The sequence below is a fragment of the Rattus norvegicus genome, chromosome X (genome assembly GCF_036323735.1).
Source record: "Rattus norvegicus strain BN/NHsdMcwi chromosome X, GRCr8, whole genome shotgun sequence".
NCBI classification, from domain to species: Eukaryota; Metazoa; Chordata; class Mammalia; order Rodentia; family Muridae; genus Rattus; species Rattus norvegicus.
The window spans coordinates 119,484,359-119,499,391 of NC_086039.1; the positions used below are offsets into that span (position 1 = coordinate 119,484,359).

Below are 15,033 nucleotides of genomic sequence, written 5' to 3' on the forward strand. Positions count from 1 at the left end.
ACTCTAGATGCACAGAACACATGAAACTCAAGAAGGATGACCAAAATGTGAATGTTTCACTCCTTCTTTAAAAGGGGCACAAGAAAATCCTTGGAAGGGAATAGGGAGGCAAAGTTTATAACAGAGGCAGAAGGAACACCAATTCTGAGCCTGCCCCACATGTGGCCCCTACATATACAGACACCAAACTAGATAAGATGGATGAAGCAAAGAAGTGCAGGGTGTCAGGAACCAGATGTAGATCTCTCTTGAGAGACACAGCCAGAATACAGCAAATACATAGGCAAATGCCATCATTAAACCACTGAACTAGAACGGGACCCTCGTTCAAGGAATGTTAGAAAGGTCTGGAAGAGCTTGAAGGGGCTCGAGACCCCATATGAACAACAAGGACAACCAACCAGAGCTTCCAGGGACTATGCCATTACCCAATGACTATACAGGGACTGACCCTGGGCTCCAACCTCATAGGTAGCAATGAATAGCCTAATAAGAGCACCAGTGGAAGGGGAAGCCCTTGGTCCTGCCAAGACTGAACCCCCAGTGAACGTGATTGTTGGGGGAGCATGCTAATGTGGGGAGGATGGGGAGGGGAACACCCATATAGAAGGGGAAGGGGAGGAGTTAGGGGGATGTTGGCCAGGAAACCGGGAAAGGGAATAACAATTGAAATATAAATAAGAAAAACACAAGTTAGTAAAGATGGAGAAAATAAAGAAATAGCAAAAAATAAAAAATAAAATTAAAACACAAAATTCTTAAGATGAAAAAAGAAAAACATCGGACAAATCTGGTTTACTTTTTAATTATTTCTTTTATTTTTTGAAATTGCAGATTATCATGAAATGTAAGCCACTGTGGACAGCTCTAGCTCTCCGCTGCTTGTTACACTCCTCTTAAGACATCATTTTCTTACATTCCATGGAACAGAAAACCAGCCCATTTACAGGCATGAACTTCTGTCCAAAAAGACACTTTCTGCAGCAGGAGCACAGGAAGCACTCTGAAGATGCATGCCAACTAAAATTATTATATGTTACTCTCTGCAATTCCGGGTCGATGACACTTTGGCATTCTTGACACTTCACAGCATGGTTCTTCATGTAGCAGGGTTTGCACACAGGCTTATCATTGACCATCACATAAATTTTTCCAGCCAGAATTTTGTCACAATCAAAGCAAGAGAAGTGTTTCAAATGCCAATTCTGGTTTTCTGCTTGGGTGTATTCCTTGCTAAATATCAGTTCATCACAGCCAGCACAGCGGGGCTTCTCACTGTCACAGTAATGTCTGCCACAGTACAGCTTCCCGTTCTTCCAGAAGTAAATCATGTGCACCAGGAGTTCCCCACAGGTGCTGCAGATAAAACAAGATGGGTGCCAGAGTTTATTGTACCCAGCTCTTTCAGCATAGATGGCTGTATCTCCTTCTTTTATGGGTTGTTTGCAACAGTAACAAGAATATTGGGTCTTCTTAGGCTCTGTAGACTTTTCCTTAGAACTCAATGCTGATGTGGTGTTTCTGACTCTGGCAGGGTTCTGCACCTTGTCACCCTGATCATTCACCTCAGAGAGATGCTTCATGGCACCCACTCCCAAAGCCTCATTCTTATATTTCTTTATAAACTGCTCCATCTCCCTAACTTCATTGGGAGACAACTCATGGCACTTAGAAGGGTCCTGGTCATGTGCAGGAAGCTGCTTCGATAGCTGCTTCTTCAGGTACTGTGTTGCCCATGAACCAGACAATGACAGTTTCTCCTTAGCCATGTAATTCCTGGCCAGTTCCTGCCTCTGGACAGGGGGAGCCCACTCATAGCTACCAGTGTTGAAGAATTTCTTCTCGGCAGTACATGGATTGGTCATTGCCATAACATTGTGTTTGAACATAGGCATTCCTTCTGACTTCAGCTTGGTGATTATGTTAGTGTACTCAGTGTGTTCAAAGAGTCTCCCGACTTTCTGGTCCTCATCATTGCTTAGGAGTATGTCATGATCTTCTTGTCCACATTTGCAATTACGACATATTTTCCTCCAAAAGTGTAGCTCAAACCCTGCACATTTTTCTTTGCATTTTAGACATGGGGCCCCCAATCCTGGCTTGTGACCTAAGTCCATCTCTTAAGAAGGAAAACAAAAGGAAATCTATTATGAATTTCTAAATTTTTAAAAAAATCAATGATCACACTTTTAACTCCACTTAATACGCTTGTTGATGTAACCCTCAAACAAATTTCTTATGAGCTTCACAATGTTTGGTGAGCTGTGATACCAAAAATATGAATGAAAGCTGAAAGCACATATATAGCATATTTTCTATTCTCATTGCTTTTATCATGAAAGGAAATGAAGCAAAATAAACTTTATGTAAGACTACAAATACTGACCCAAACCCCTTGGGAGAGAGATCTTGCCACCTGGACAGGTGGGGACTCCTGAGACTACAGAGCGGAGAGACCACCAATACTGCCCATCCCTGCCCACATCCCTGGCCCAAGAGGAAACTGTATACGGCCTCTGGGAACCAGAAGATACTGGCACTCTTACAGCAGACCCCATGCAGTCCAGACACCGTCGGGACCTGAAGGGAATCAATCAACAGTTCTCTGCACCCAAATCCCGTGGGAGGGAGAGCTACACATTCACAGGGGCAGACACGCCTGGGAAGCCAGAAGAGACTACACTCTGCCCACATTTCTAACTCCAGAGGAAAACACCTAACGCTGTCTGGGATCCCGGTGCACAGGGGCTCCAGCAAAAGGCGGCACAGACCCTCCTAGTTGCTGCCCTCACCGACAGCTCAAAAGCAGCCCCCAACAAGCAACTTGAGCCGTGGGACCACAGGTAAGATGAACTTTTCTGCTCCAAGAGACCTGCCTGGTAGACTTAGGACACGGGCCCACAGAAACAGCTGAAGACCAGTAGACAGGAAAGACTACACGCCCAAAAGTAGAACACGCTGTTCCCATAACTGGCTTAAAGAAAACAGGAAAACAGGTCTACAGCACTCCTGACACACAGGCCTATAGCACTAGCCACTGTCAGAAATAGCAGAACAAGGTAACACCAGAGAAAACCTGATGGTGAGAGGCAAGCTCAGGGAACCAAGCAACAGAAAGCAAGACTGCGTGGCATCATCGGAGCCCAATACTCCCACCAAAGCAAACACTGAATATCTAAACACAGCAGGAAAGCATGACCTAGATTTAAAATAACAGTTGACCATGATGCTGAAGGACTTCAAGAAAGACACGAAGAACTCCCTTAGAGAAATGCAGGAAAACATAAATAAACAAGTAGAAGCCTATAGAGAGGAATCACAAAAATCCCTGAAAGAATTCCAGGAGAACATAATCAAACAGGTGAAGGAGTTAAAAATGGAAAAAGAAGCAATAAAGAAAGGACACAAGGAAACAACCCAGGATATAGAAAACCAAAGGAAGAGACAAGGAGCCGTAGATAAAAGCATTACGAACAGAATACAAGAGATAGAAGAGAGAATCTCAGGAGCAGAAGATTCCATAGAAATCATCGACACAACTGTCAAAGATAATGTAAAATGGAAAAAGCTACTGGCCCAAAACATACAGGAAATCCAGGACTCAATGAGAAGATCAAACCTAAGGATAATAGGTATAGAAGAGAGTGAAGAGTCCAAGCTCAAAGGACCAGTAAATATCTTCAACAAAATCATAGAAGAAAACTTCCCTAACATATAGAAAGAGATGCCCATAAACATACAAGAATCCTACAGAACTCCAAATAGATTGGACCAGAAAAGAAACTCCTCCTGTCACATAATAGTCAAAACACCAAATGCACAAAATAAAGAAAGAATATTAAAAGCAGTAAGGGAAAAAGGTCAAGTAACATATAAAGGCAGACCTATCAGAATCACACCAGACTTCTCACCAGAGACTATGAAAGCCAGAAGATCCTGGACAGATTCCATACAGACCCTAAGAGAACACAAATGCCAGCCCAGGTTACTGTATCCATCAAAATTCTCAACTAACATAGATGGACAAACCAAGATATTCCATGACAAAACCAAATTTACACAATATGTTTCTACCAATCCAGTGCCACAAAGGATAATAAATGGTAAAGCCCAACATACATGGTATGCACTCACTGATAAGTGGCTATTAGCCCAAGTGCTTGAATTACCCTAGATGCACAGAACACATGAAACTCAAGAAGGATGACCAAAATGTGAATGCTTCACTCCTTCTTTAAAACGGGAACAAGAAAACCCTTGGAAGGGAATAGGGAGGCAAAGTTTAGAACAGAGGCAGAAGGAACACCCATCAGAGCCTGCCCCACGTGTCACCCATACATATACAGCCACCCAATTAGATCAGATGGATGAAGCAAAGAAGTGCAGGGTGACAGGAACCAGATGTAGATCTCTCTTGAGAGACACACCCAGAATACGACAAATACATAAGTGAATGCCAGCAGCAATAGACTGAACTGAGATTAGGACCCCCGTTGAAGGAATCAGGGAAAGGTCTAGAAGAGCTTGAAGGGGCTCAAGACCTCATATGAATAACAATGCCAACCAACCAGATCTTCCAGGGACTAATCCACTACCCAATGACTATACATGGACTGAACCTGGGCTCCAACCACATAGGTAGCAATGAATAGCCTAGTAAGAGCACCAGTGGAAGGGGAAGCCCTTGGTCCTGCCAAGACTGAACACCTAGTCAACGTGATTGTTGGGGGGAGGGTGGTAATGGGGGGAGGATGGGGAGGGGACGCCCATATAGAAGACGAGGGGAAGGGGTTAGGGGGATGTTGGCCCAGAAACCTGGAAGGGGAATAATAATCGAAATGTAAATAAGAAATACTCAAGTTAATAAAGATAAAAAGAAAAGACTACAAATACTGAAATCACAAAACTCATGAATTTGTGTCATTGCCCCTTATGTGACTTGAATACAAGTACAGGGAGAACACAGAGGGCAGAGACTTAAAAGCAGACAAATGTATAAAGAGTTTAGGAATTACAATTAAAGGATTACTTTAAATTATGGAAGTATAATCGCAGCAATGACAAATATTTATTAAATACCAGAAACAGTATTCTATTACATTTACTATTTAAATCTTGCAGAACCTCACACTATATATAGGAAGCAGGCACTATTTTCATCTGTTCTTTACAGATGATTTAATTGAAACCTAAAGAGTTTTCAGAATGTGCTCAGGATAAAAATATCATTACATTCTAGAACTTATCTGGAAGCCACATTGCCGGGATCTGTCAATCATGTAACCGAAAGCTATTATGAAGAATGACAAAGGAAAAAACAATTTGCTGGATTATCCAGCTATAAATCTAGATTTTACAGTGACTTCCCTGGCAAGATATCCATGATGGTGCAATAGTGCTATTTTTTTTTTGATGAGTAGCCAACAGCTGTCTACTTAGACTTAAGACAGACCCTGTAAATAGAGATTTATGGCTGGTACTGAAAACCAAAAAATTGTCTACAGCTAAGAGTTTATGGACACTAAAGAAGAACCTACTGCCATGTTTATAAACCAGTAGACTAGTCTAAATACATAAGTTTATAACTATAGATAAGTGTCTACCTCACTCCTCATCAAAGAAACATCTCTTGGCAGTAAAGGGAAACTATTTTCAAAATCTACAACTGCTAAAAGTTCAGAGGATGACGGACTATGGCATACTGAAACCCACTGATATACCTACAATAGTACCAGTGAACAATGTATGGGAGGCACTGTAAGAGCCAGAGGACCAGATGCCTGCTGCTAGATAGTACCTTCTAGATATGAGAATTGTATAGTTATAAATAGTCAAGAACAAAGAAAACAGAACTGTGAAAATAAAGAAATATCAATGAAGAAAAGTCAAGAAAACTGTGGTCTGGTCCTACAGCGTCACCAGCTACATTCAATGATTTTCATGTCATTTCCTTATCTGTCCAGATAAGGAAAGAATTAAGTCAATGTGATTCCAACTTGTTTTAAAATTCTAAAATTATGATTATAGATCATATTTTGGGTAAGTTTTTTTTTATTCTGCTAGCCACTTATCAATCGGTCCAATCTAAGCATGAAACAATCATTTGAGACAGGCAGTGTATTATCAGATCGTCCAAGCCACAATCATTTGGAAGTCAGATGTAAAGTATGTACGGTACACCAGCAAGTTCAGCTGTGAGAGACACAGCTCAGTTCTGTCATGCTTCCTTTTTCACAAACACTGTGTGATCACATTCCCCTCAGAATCAACATTGGTGCCTTAAAAACACATGTTTTCAATAAGCACACAAGCTCTGAAGCTCTCTACTTGATATATGTTTAGCAACGTCTTCAGATCAATGTCAAAGGAAGGACATAACAGATTAATTTTTTTCTCCTTTATTGTCCAAGAAAACAATCCCTCTGGAATGACTATATTGAAAGAAATTATAGTTGGGGTTTGTAAATACCTACCAATGTCCTTTGAAATAAGAAAAGTCCCTCTTAATACTTACCTTTAAATACTAGTCACAAACAAGATGTTTTAAATAACCATAACTACAGGCTCCAGACTCTCAGCTTACATTGCCATGACCAAAGTCTCCAAGCCCCTGCTTTCCTCTGTTTATTTTAGTACTAGAAATGCAAATGGCATCAATTTGTCCATAATCACAATATCAAGAAACTAGGTGACCTCTTCATCCAGAACACAAAGATTTAATGCCAAATACATGAAAGAGAAAAAGGGAAAAAGAGGAAAGGTTATCAAACATCTTGTGTTTTAAACATGGTCTGGGTTGATCTGCAGACAATTTGGATCTGGAAGATATTATATTGTGTTCATGGTGAGATCATGTGAGTTGTTGCTGCCTTATAACCTGCTATCCCTATGGAGCAAGACTTGTACATGGTTACTAAATAAGCAAGTGTTACTCAGATGGGTAATAAGTGGAAGGAAGCTTCCTGGGATAAGTGGTATGAAATACACTATATTATCTCCTGTATATGCAAATATTTCCACACATACAAAAGAAGTGGTAGAAACTCCTGAGTCCACCTAAGGGACCCTGGTTTTCCTGCCTATACACAAAGTGATATAGCACCCTCATTATCTTCCCCAGGCATCTGAAAACTTGCCAATCTGTCAGAGGGAACAAGGATTGTCCTCATCTACAGAAGAGGGTCAAAGATATATTCTCAACTCTATTGTCCCACAGAAAAGAAGATTCCAACATTCTTCTAGTATGAAAAGGGACACTAAACATTGGAGACAGTGATGCTCCCTTTGAAAATAGGGACTTCCCAATGTCTTTATCAGACCAAGATATCTTCAAATATCTCCTATCTCCTAACAGTATTCCCGAGTTGTCATTGTGTTTGTTGAATGTCATGGAGTTCTAGATTTACTTCAAAATGGATCAGGGGCCATAAACATCATACTATCTATGCAATAGCAAAAGAAAATTCCCTCATCCTCAGAAGGAAGTATAGCACCTCTGCCCTCTGCCCAAGGGACTGTTGGGACAGTACCAATTTACACAACTGATTCTTGAACTGCCCACTTCTACGCTAAGAAATTGTCTTGTGTACGTGTTATGGAACCTTCCCTGACTTCCTTTGGAGTGCCAAGGACCATTGTTATCTGTAGAAGTGGATATTGGGCATATTTACATGCTCAGTGATCTCTGGTACATTTGACAAATGTCTCAGGGTTTCCAAGACATGTGCTGTCTGACCAGGATCCTGTGGGATCTTACCTGCACAATGAAATCTCAGATATTTAACATCAGCCCAAGGGGCTGAGGGACTTTCACTGTCAGCCCAAAGAACTCTAGAACTGCCTACCTTAGCACAAGGGACTATACTAACTTTGAAACCAGCTGTAATGGCTCTGAGGAATCCTGCTTTTTTACAGAGCAGCTATAAGACATTTTCAATGTGAAAATAATGCTTTAAAACTTTGACTTCCAAGTGTAGGTGCTCTGAAAAATTCCACAACTAATCAGGGTGCTCACAAATGATTGACATCTGCCCAGGAGGCTCTTGAAACTAACATCTAACTCTAAGGATGTAGAAAATTCTCCTACATGTGGTCTGCACTCCTATATATTTGTTCCATGGGCTGTTGAATATATGCTGTCTGCCAAAGACCATGTAGCACTTTCCATATCTGCTAAAGGAACTCTGGGTCTTTCACTATCTAACCAAGTGGGTCCAGAACATTTAGAACATTTTCCGGGGTATTTGAAACATTGCCAACAGGCCAAGGAGAGACTCAGAACTTTGACACCTTCTCAAACTGGGCTGGGATTTTCTCCAAGTATTTGTGGGACTCCCAGAGTTTGTCCTTTGCTCCAGGGCATACAGTACTTTCCTCATTAGGAAATGACACACCATAGCATTCACAATATGCTGGAATGGTTGTGGAATCTTCTTCCTCTGCAAGAGGAACTCAAGAATCTATGGCCTTTGCTCAAAGGTCTTTAGAAAATTCCTTATCTCTACAAGTGATTATGGATTCACTGTCAGCTTCTCAAGGATCAGTAGAACATTTGCTTCTTAATGCAATTGGTTATGGAACTGTACAGAGCTACAAAAAGTAGGGTAGAAAATGTATTATTTCCTGAAAGTCCACTGAAACCTCTTACTGCTTTACAGGAGCTTTCAAAACTTTCTCTATTGATACAAGGTTCTCACCAATATTCAATATCTGTCTTAGGTTCCCAGGGACCTTACCAACCTAACAGAAGTATTCAAAGACCTTTTCTATCTTCAGAGTTTCTAGGAAACTCACCAAGTATACCAGGTATTTTACAAACTGACCCATTTACCCTACACAACTAGATCATTTGCAAACTTCTGAATGATCTGTTGAACTGTGCATACCAAAAGAGGGAATGTTGGATCCTTCACCATACACACAAGGGGTTCTATGACTTTTGTTATCTCCAGGAATTATACAACCCTCAAAATAAGAACACAGAAAGCTTGTACATTTGATAAATGTGTGAAGACAGAATTTTCTCCATCATAATAGAAGCCAAAGGAACTTCCCTTTCTGCTCCACATTGATCTTTTACTACAGCGGCTTTGGTATCTTCCTCATCTTGCCAGGCATCTAAAGAGTCATTGCTATCTGCCAGGGAAGGTGTAAAAGATTCACTCTCTGTAGAACCTGTACAAACACCTTCTCCATCTACTCCATAGGTCATAGACCTTTTGGTAACAACCCAATATACACATACCAAACAGAATCTGTATGCTTTGCCATCTACATTAAGGGATTGGCAATTGACCAAGGGAAAGGCTCAAAATAAAAATCAGAAGATAGTCTTTGTTAGTTTATATCATAACAAGGCATTGTAGGATATTCACTATGTAATATTTGGTCTCTAGTATCAACTCAATATGCTCACAGGAATCCGAGAATATTGTAATCTACATAGGGGATTGAGAAAAATTCTCTATCTCCTAGAAGGGCTATAAGACTGCCCATATCTGAAACTAGTAGCCTAGAAACTTGCCATCTGAACGAGGACCTATGAAAAATTTCAATTCTTTTCAGAAGGCTTCTAGACATTATCTATGCAAGATATTCTGAAATATTTATAATCCTCTAGAAAGTTTCCAAGTTCTTCATCTACAAAGGAAATATTAAAAAATATTGTTATCTTCCCCAGGGACCAAAAATTTTATCAATAGCACCATGTTCTCAGAAACCTTCTCAAATTATTTCAGGTGCTCTACCAAATTTGAGATGTAAGCAGAGTACTTTACAATATTCTGTGTCTGTCCAGGGGACTCTGAGTTATTTGACATCTACCCCAGGGTCTCTAGAGTATTCAGAATCTTTCCAAAATAAGCTAGGGCACTTACCATCCATGGTAGAATCTCAGAATGCTTTGTTATCTGCCCAAGGGACTACACACCCTTAGCCTTTTCCCTCAAGACCTACAGGATTTTCACTATATTATCACAGATATAGAAGAATCTTCTTTAGTAGTCTCAAGGGACCTAGCATATTTGCTATCTACCAAACTTTGCTTATCTGCTCAGAGAATGCAGAACTTGTCACCATATACTCAACAGTCTCTCAAGCAGTAATTATCTTCCTAAAAGATTCTGGAATCATTGAAGTCTCTCCAGTGAACACATAAGTATTTGTCTTGCCTGAGATGCTTTGGGAATGTCTCTATGTGTGCTAAGGACTACAGGAACATTGTTTCACCCCAAAGCCTCTTGGACTTTCCTCACCAACATCAACAAATCCATCTCCTTCTCAATCTTTGCAAAAAGCTGTGGGAACTTGCCTGTATTCATAAGCAACTCTGGAACTGAATGCAAAAGCACAAGGTTCTCTATTATGCTCACCATCTCTCACCATCTATTCTGGTGCTTGGACAATTGAACAAGCTACCCTGTATGCAGAAGCCACTTTTGGACATCTCAGAACTGCTAAGTAAACTGAAGAACATTTGCCTTCTATCTCAGAGGCTCTGGGTTATAAACTGATCAGCAAGAACTGGGAATTTTCCATTTGTCCAAGTGCCTCTGGTAATTTCCTTACAGGTGCAATGTACTTTTGGATCTTTGTCATCTTCACAAGGGGTTCTGGAAACTTCCATATCTGCACATGGGTCTCTGAAACTGTCTATATCTAAATAAGAAACTGTAGGAACTGTCATCTGTTCAAAAGTCTTTGAAACATACAACTTTTTTTCTGGAGACTCTGGAGTTTTCTGTCTCCTCAAGATACTATACAATGTTCATCATCCTTCTCAAGGAAAATTGAACCTTTCCCATTTATCCAGGATAATTACAGATCTTTTATATCTTCACCTTGGTAAGTACAACATTAATCATCTGAATCAAGTGCTCAGGGACATCGTCTATGTAGTACAGGAACTCTGGGACCTTTGCTGTCTTCTCAAGGTCCCAATGAACTTTGCACAGCTGCCAAGGGAACTTTGTAAGTGCAAAGTTCCTCATAACCCATCCAAAGTATTCTAGAACCTTCAGCAAATTACACAGGGTTTTGGTGACAATACAAAATGATTCAGAGTACATTGGCACACTTGCCATTTGTATAGAAATCCTTTTAATCTGCTTCAGAGGTTATAGGACCTTTTATATCAACACCTCCAGGTGAATATCTGTGTCTTTGTGCATTGAAACAAGTGACTCTGTCATGGTCTCAATCTGATCAAGGGCCTGTGAAACCTTGCCTATCAGAAAAAAGGAAATCTGAGAGTGTCCACATCTGAACAAGGAACCATAAGACTTCCCCATCTGCTAAGGGCATTGTTGGTGTGGCATTTCTTATCTGCACAAGCCACACTAGGGCATTCTATGTCTGCAAAACAAGGACATATGCTATCAAAACCAATTCCTCTGGGTCAGCACAAAGTTCCCAAGTGCTACCAGAAGCTTTCCCATCTGATCAAATGTCTCTGGTAATTTCCCTATCTGCACAAGGAACTCTAAGATCTTGGACATCATCCCAAGGGGCTTTGGGACATTCGCAATCTGCCTAAGGTCCCCAAAACTGTCCACATCAGACTTTGAATCATCCAACTTCTTGCCAGGCAGATATAAGATATTCTCTATCTGCCCAACATGCTTAACTATGTTTACCATCTTACCCAATGGCTATTAGATCTTTACAACCTATTCATAAATCTCAAGAATCCTTTTTGTCTTTACCAACAGATCCAGAACATTCCACATTTGCACTAGGTGTTCAGCAGCATTCCCTATCTATACCAGGGGTTCAAGGACCTTTGTTATCCCCTTGAAAGCCCAAGGAACTTTCCAGGTCTGAAGAGAGTACTTTGCCTGTGTAAAGTAATTTTTCTCGAACCAAAGTGTTTCAGGTCCTTCAGCATATTCCACAGGGATTTGGGAACAATAAAAGTGTATTTAGAGCACCTTGGAGCATTTAGCATGTGTGAGAGAGTATGTGGAACCTTCTCAATCTGCTTCCAAGAATATAGATTTGCCAGCATCACTTCCAGAATCTGGTAGACACTGATCTTATAGCCAAGGGGGTACAGCAACTTTCTCATCTGGTCAAGAGTATCTAACACCTTTGCAATCAGCTTAGGGGCCTCTTATACTTTCCATCGTTGCTTAGTCAATTGTGTATACATCAAAACTTCTTAAGTTGCTCCTGAACCTCTGAGACTTTCTTCCTTGAAGCAAGGCATTAAAAGCATCTTATTATGCTCAAGGAACTGTGGGTTCCTTCCCATCTACAAATGGGACCATATGTTGGTTCACATCTATACAAAGGTCTCAAGGAAATTCTTTATATGCCTAAGGGCTTTCTAGTCTGTGCCTACACATGCAAGGTACAGGAATATCATGCACTTCTATACAGTGCACAGTAGAACATTCAGCATTTACCCCAATGTTTTTGGGATTGACCCATCATGCTCCAAAAAGGCAGGAACTTTGAATTTTGTCACGTCAGGGACCAACTGAGTCGTTTAATTCTTCTCAAAGTTTCCACCAAACAGATCCATCTGCTTTAGACTCTTCAGATCTATGAATTTGTCCAAAAGTCCCATGGTAATTTTTTTATTTGGACAGGAAACATTAGGATCTATATCATCTTCCCTAGGCCTTTGGCAATGTCCCTAACTTTTCAAGTGAGTTCAGGACCTTTGTTATCTGCCCAAGAAGCTGGCAGACACTGCCTGCCTTCACAGGGCATTTTGGAAGTTTTCACCTGTACACAGGGCAAGCCAGGAATATCACATGCATTACTCCAAGATTTGGAACCTTCACCATCTACCCAAATGGATTTAGGAGTGTCTCATCCTGTTTCATTGTCTCTGAGACCTCCCCAGGCTTCCCAGTGTGTTCTAGAAACATCAAGATCTTGCCAAGAAACTGTGAAACTTTCACCAGATGGTGAGTAGAGAAATTTTGTCCTGTAAAAAAGATGATCTAGGGCTCAGATCTCCTTGCTTGGAAACTCAGAGATCTTCCCAATTTTATAACAGCAAATTAAAAGCATTGCCATCTTCCCAAAGGTTCTTCAAATCTGTTCTGTCTACCTCAGGGTCTGAAACAAATTCACTGTCTTTCTCATGGGCACCAAGTTTTTTTTTTTAAATTTTCCCCTCCAAGATGCTAGAGACCTTTTCCTATCCTCCCCAAACAATTTTGGACTTTCCACATCTTGATGGAATAATTTAGAATCTTCAGCAACTTCCCCAATTTATCTGAAATATTTTCCATCTTCCTAAAATTCTCTGGAGCCTACCTTATCTCCACTAGGTACTCTGGAATATTCTCTATCACATCAATCAGGGCAAAAAATGTCTGCACATAAACAAATTATTCTAGGACAGTCACTACCTCAGGATGGGTATGAAGGAAATTCACCCTTTATCTGAGGAGCTATGGGACTGTTTTTAACAACACCAGAGTCCTTCATGTTCAGAAGTAGGCAGCTGATTTATCAGGAGGCCTAGCTGAGAAATGCCTCCAAGCATGTTGGAAATTAACTACACCACAGACTGGCCTGCATGATATAGATGTCTTAGGTTCCCATTAAGAATGTGTAAGGAAATATTCAGGTCTTCCCTACTGCACAAGTTGACCCTTGATCTTCACCTGCTACTCACGAAACTCTTTGACCTCCCCAGGTTTCCCAACACATTATGAGGCTTTCTGCCTCTAAAGAATAGTATCCTTAATAGTTCCTGTTTGTGGATGCTGCAATCATTCTCCTTCTATCTAATAGTTCTCCAAATTTTGTTTCTGATAATGCCTTCTCAGATATATTCCTTCAGAACCAGTAAGACTTACACTTTTCCCAATGTCTGAAGTGGAGCTCAAGTCATTCTAAAGAGTTCAAAGGGTTTTCAGGCATACTCTGTCTAAACTAGGAACCCAAATATGTTCCACTAATTCTCAAACAGGGTTTGAACATACCACTTCAGAATGACAGGTCTTCCAAATTACTGTATGGACCAAGTGGGCATCTAATCTGTCCGTACAGAACCAGGGATCCTCAAATCTTCCCCAGTAGCTCCACTGGCCTTAAAACCAATGTGCTAAAACCAATGTGGCTCATAACTTTCACCAGTAACTCAAGGGTGTTTTAGATGTACCCCCTTGATAGCAAAGGTGTTAGACACTCCCTAGTGTTCAAGGGGCCATTGGCACACCATTCCTTTGAAAAGCAGGAAACCCGAGATAGTCACTAATTGCCCAAATGGACTCCAGACTTACGCTTTCAGATCAAGGGTGTCATACACATTCTCTATGACTGAAGGTATCGTGAGATAAAACTTTTAAGCAAAGTACTTCAGATCACTTCAGTGTCCCAAGAAGGCCACATCTATATAGCCCTTTCAGAATCAATGTGCAATGGAATTTATGCAGTCACAATGGAGCTTCAGTCCTATCCTTCTAGAATCAGAACAATTTCTGCCTCCAGTTAATAACTCTATCAAGTCTTATATATGCCCAGAATATGTCCGAATTAAACTAATCCTTGACTTCAAGGGGGCTGACATCCTGTTGGAACAGCTTCTGAAGAAGGCCTTAGACTTATTTCCTCTAATGATAGTAGCCCCTGACTTTAATGGTATGCCAGGGGGCAAGCATTATAACATACTGTTTTTGAATAAAAACACTTTAGTCTTCTTCAGCAGGATTTTAAGACATGCTCCTCTGATGAAGTAATCTGCAGAACTCACCCTGTGCCCTAGATCTGCACATCAAACTTTCATGCTCTGCTGCAGTGTGCTTGATTCTGAATCCCTGTGAACAAGAATGCATAGGAAATTCTTTCTGTTCCTTGCTGACTCAGGTCTACGATCCAACTAAGAGACATCAAACATTACTGACTATCAATACATTTTAACAACAAAACAAAAACAACTTAGAGAACTCTGAATTAGAGTCCATGGCAATGCAGTGGGTGTGGGGGCTCAGTCTGAATCCAAGGCCATCTGTCTTTAAGCTGCTCACAAGAAAGATACCTGTGCTCTACATCCACACCAGCATGGCTCACTGT

At 40.8% G+C, this 15,033-nt stretch overlaps 1 protein-coding gene across 1 annotated transcript; it reads right to left on the minus strand.

Moving 5' to 3' along the window:
- Positions 1–794: 794 nt before the first annotated feature.
- Positions 795–14,363, minus strand: Tesl (testis derived transcript-like). The gene is made up of 2 exons (NM_001113750.1): positions 14,244–14,363; positions 795–2,119 (listed from the first exon to the last, which is right to left on the minus strand). Exon 2 carries the CDS (start codon positions 2,115–2,117, stop codon positions 897–899), a length of 1,221 nt encoding a protein of 406 aa, NP_001107222.1. The 5' UTR covers positions 2,118–2,119; positions 14,244–14,363; the 3' UTR covers positions 795–896.
- Positions 14,364–15,033: the final 670 nt, after the last annotated feature.